At 55.8% G+C, this 4,088-nt stretch overlaps 2 protein-coding genes across 2 annotated transcripts; one reads left to right on the forward strand and one right to left on the reverse strand.

Annotated features, from left to right (window-relative positions):
* Nucleotides 1-1,135: 1,135 nt before the first annotated feature.
* Nucleotides 1,136-2,269, reverse strand: VOLCADRAFT_99601 (uncharacterized protein; the record flags this gene model as incomplete). The annotated part of the gene is made up of 1 exon (XM_002958309.1): nucleotides 1,136-2,269. One exon carries the CDS (start codon nucleotides 2,267-2,269, stop codon nucleotides 1,136-1,138), a length of 1,134 nt encoding a protein of 377 aa, XP_002958355.1.
* A 1,028-nt stretch (nucleotides 2,270-3,297) lies between these two features.
* Nucleotides 3,298-4,077, forward strand: VOLCADRAFT_108091 (uncharacterized protein; the record flags this gene model as incomplete). Its single annotated transcript, XM_002958296.1, has 1 exon — nucleotides 3,298-4,077. The coding sequence occupies one exon, from the start codon at nucleotides 3,298-3,300 to the stop codon at nucleotides 4,069-4,071; it is 774 nt and encodes a 257-aa protein (XP_002958342.1). The 3' UTR covers nucleotides 4,072-4,077.
* Nucleotides 4,078-4,088: the final 11 nt, after the last annotated feature.

The following is a 4,088-nucleotide window of genomic DNA, read 5'->3' on the forward strand; positions in this document are numbered from 1 at the left end:
TTGGGTACGGCTGTATTCAGTTGCAATTTAGGCCGTACTAGCAATCCATGCGCCCCCTTGCGAATCATACGGATAGCTGCTTTGCGCCCAACGGGTTCAGGTTCAATTCGCTTACAGATAGCGGCAGCAGCAAAATTCACACAGGGTTCGGGGTGCGCAGCACTAGTATTCCCTTCTCCCATCCGTTCCGCAGTGGTGAAAGGCGCCTTATAACACAAGGTTCCCTTCCGCAACTGCAAGGTGTGGGTCTCATAATTCAGATGAGCCCCATACTGATCAAGGGTAGCGGACCCTAAGATAAACGTGGCTGCATCAGTAAACTTAGGCAGCACATACGGACGGACATTTAGGCGCAAAGGGCCCAAGGATATACGAAGGGAAACTTGACCCAAAATGACCTGCTTACCCCCGTCAGCAAGGGTGACAGATGACCACGATGTCGGTTGAGGTTTCAGTCCGAGTTGCTCAACGATGGACGCAGAAATGAAGTCGTCGCTGGCCCCAGAGTCGGCCATGGCAGTTAAAGAATGTCCAGCGACACGAATGCCAACTAACGGGACTCTGGGCCCTGTTGACGTAGCAGCTTTTGCACACAGGACTGAAACATGGGGCTCCGTGTCAAGGTGCCCCAGGACAAGAGGGGGATCGTACCAAACGTCAGCAGTATACGGCAGACCTGGAAGGGAAACAAGTTGACCCGTCATGTCTACACCGTTGAAAAGCTTGCTACCAGCACGAAACTGAAGAACCCGACGCATCCCTATCAGCAAGGAGCAGCCCTCGGGGATACATGTGCTGGTAACAGTAGACAGGCAGCGGTGTCCGGTCGCTGACGTTTGCAAATACGATAGTAAGCCAGCTGAGACTGAAGTTCCTTGAAAGAGGAAGGGGAAATCCAAACGGTATGCCCACCCAAGTACTAGAGGTTAGACGCCGTGGAATAGCAAAAAGATACAGTGCTCATCAAAACAGGACGAGCAGTACGAGCGTCAAACGAAAACGCCGTCCAACGCCTTTTCCACTTGTTTAAAACGCCGGTAAAACAGCACGGACAGCACGTCCANCCGGGCAGATAGGGGTACCGTTCGGGTTTGTACCCAGGGGGTGCTTCCCTAACACTGTCCTGGGCAACCCCCTATTTTTCCCCGTTCCTAGCTCTCTTTTCTGACAGCAACGGGCACTCTGCTACTAGGTGCTTATCCTCCCCACAGCGGAGGCAACGGCTGTTTTTCCGGCGGTACTCGTACTCCGCCCGAGTGCAGTAAAACTTATTCATCCATTCGGCCGGATTCGAATCCCGGCCACGCTTGCCTAGCACCGTCGCCCCTGTTCCCGCGGCAGCGGCCCTGGGCCGACCCTTGTCCCTATGCTTGCCACCCCGACCCCTGCGCCCACGGTTCGACTCACCAGCACCGGAGGCCTGGCGAGCTGTATTTCGCCCAGCGGCAACAGTAGCAGCCCGAGGCCTGACCTCCGGTGCCGGGAGGTCCCCGTCGTCAGTGATGATGGGCGCGGGATCCTGCACAGCGGTGGAAGCACGCAGAAGCACGCGGGTTTGGGCTTGGGAACGAAGTTTAGCAAGTTGACGGGCCTCTACACCAAGCGTGTGCTGCACAAGTTTGGCATATTCCTGAAAAGGCTTTCCGTCATGGTCGGTAGCACATTCTCCCGAGAACTCAGAGGAAAGGCCGCGGATAAACCAGAAAATCCGATCAACCTCCCTTAAGTCAGGAATGGGTGCTATGAGAGCCTCGAAACGACTATGGTACGCGGCTACCGTTTCGTTTGCCCGCATCTGATGCTGCCCAGCAGCAAGCTTTTCTAGCGCTTCTAGTTCGCGCGTTTGAATCTGCGGGGCAAAACGAATTAATAGCGCATCCAAAAGTTGCTCTGAAGTATATTGCAACCGCGCGTTAGTCCAGTCATCATGCCAGGTTTTCGCGGCGCCTTCAAGAGCGTTAGCTAAAAATAAGCAACGGATACTGTCATGATTTCCGCCCCGCACGAAATCAAAATACTTCCGGACATCACGGACGAAGGCGCGGACTCGTGGCGCAACTTCCCGCGATAATTCACTAAGCTTAATCTCCGCAGGAATATTGAGCCTAGGTACCGGAATAGTGATTCTGATCACCTCATCGCTGGCCCCAGCGGGCAAGCCGCGCTCAGTAGCGGCGTTGTTCTCTCCATCGCCGGCGGTCGTCCCGGTGGCGCGACCCGCGATGTGTTCCACTGCAGGAATCAGAACATCGGATGAGGGATTATTCATATTTATTAATTGGTTACTGTTATTCCGGGCAATAGGCGGCGGCGGGACAGTTCCATTGGTCATATTGATAGTGGAGGGCAATCCCCAACGACTTCGCCTAGACTGCTCCATTTCCACTATCCTGACCCAGATCAGGCAGACCGCGTACCCAAGTAAAGCGAACTGTCAATTTTTCTGGAAGTCTGTTCTAGCACCGAACGGGTGCTACGAAGCTCTTGACAGAGCCTCCGGCAAAGGGCAGGGACCGCCGAAGGAACTGGCGGTTCGGAGCCTGCAGCAGTCTTACCGCTATTAACCCAAAATCCTAGAAAATGTCAGCAAACAGATTGCNTAAAGTAGTTTACAGACCGGCGGCAGCGACTTCGCGGACAGCATCGCCAAGAGCGTCGACGATTGTAGCCAAAGGTCCGGTGACGTCGTCGACCTCCATCCACGCGCCGGTAGAAGTGGGGATCTTGATGGCAAAAGGGGGATCTTGAAAATTTCGGAAATGCGAGAGGCCCCGGGAGGAACCGTCTCGATACCAGACTTGTTGTATCTTACTAAACCACAACTGGATGGTGGCGTCGGAAGACACCGATTTGGAAGAGTTTCACCCGCTTAAATAGCGGAGGATGCGGCCATCCCATGAATCGTACAGCCAATTCCGAAATGGCGCGGTCCAGTCCGGAATGGCGTACCGTTGATCCATGCTTCCAATCGATGACGGGGCTCCGCGAGCCAGGGACCAGCGTCCCAGTCGTAGCCTGTGCTACGACCCCCGCCCATACTTCTGCAAGTATGGACTTCCGCCTGAGGCGGCGTTTACTTGTTGGCATCCATGACAGCTTCCCGCTCGCCGTCTGACCCAGAGGTCGGAGCCATAAAGATCTGACAGAAAAGCGGCAAAATAGGCAGTTGGAATTCAGTTAGTTCCAGCGAACTTGTCCAGTAACCGCGCCAAGCGAGAAAGGAAAAATTAGACAGAAAATGTATCAGTTTGGACCCAGATTTAAGAAGCGGAATACAACAGGCCAGAGATAGTGGCCATGTACCTGATGCACGTCTACCAAACCGCGCAAGCAGATGAAGTAGGTCCGGGTCGCGTCGCGGGAGCGAGCGCTGCTATTGCCTGCCATTTCTTTCTCGCGGGCCGCCCCTCACCTACGGAGCACCCAGCATGCAACCTCGTTCGGGACCTGGGCAGGCGCACACTGCAAGGGAAGAAGCTGCACAGGGAAAGCATGCAACCAGAGCATGTCCGCATGTTGGCCGCTCACTTCGCTGGGCCGGATGCCTCACTGCCAGACCTGATGATGGTAGCGGCCATATCGGTTATGTTCGCGGGTTTCCTAAGGTTCAACGACCTAGCCCACATCTCCGTCAAGTCTGATCTGCTCACCCTGCACGACACTCACATGGCCATCACACTGCCTAGGTCCAAAACGGACCAGGAGGGCAAAGGGCAGACCATCCGGATCGCGCGCGTGGGGGGCGTGGCCTGCCCAGTGGGCTTGACAGAGAGGCTGCTGGCGCTTGGTAACTATGTCCGTGTCCCCAGTTCCCCCGTGGAGGACGTGGGTCCGCTGCTGCGCAGGGTTAAGGCGACACAGCAAGGCCAGCAGCTGCAGCAGAGGACCGGCTCTGTTCAGTCACCGATCCCCAGCCTCAGCTATACTTCCTTCCGGGAGAAGCTCGCTGCCATGTGCAGCGCCGTGGGCATCAAGCGCGGCATCATGCCACACTCCATGCGCATCGGGGGAAACAGTGCTGCAGCAGCCAGAGGGGTATCCGAAGAAGCCCGCAAGGCCCACGGTCGCTGAAGACGGGGGATCCTCAG

This window comes from Volvox carteri (assembly GCF_000143455.1).
Source record: "Volvox carteri f. nagariensis unplaced genomic scaffold VOLCAscaffold_91, whole genome shotgun sequence".
Taxonomy (NCBI): Eukaryota; Viridiplantae; Chlorophyta; class Chlorophyceae; order Chlamydomonadales; family Volvocaceae; genus Volvox; species Volvox carteri.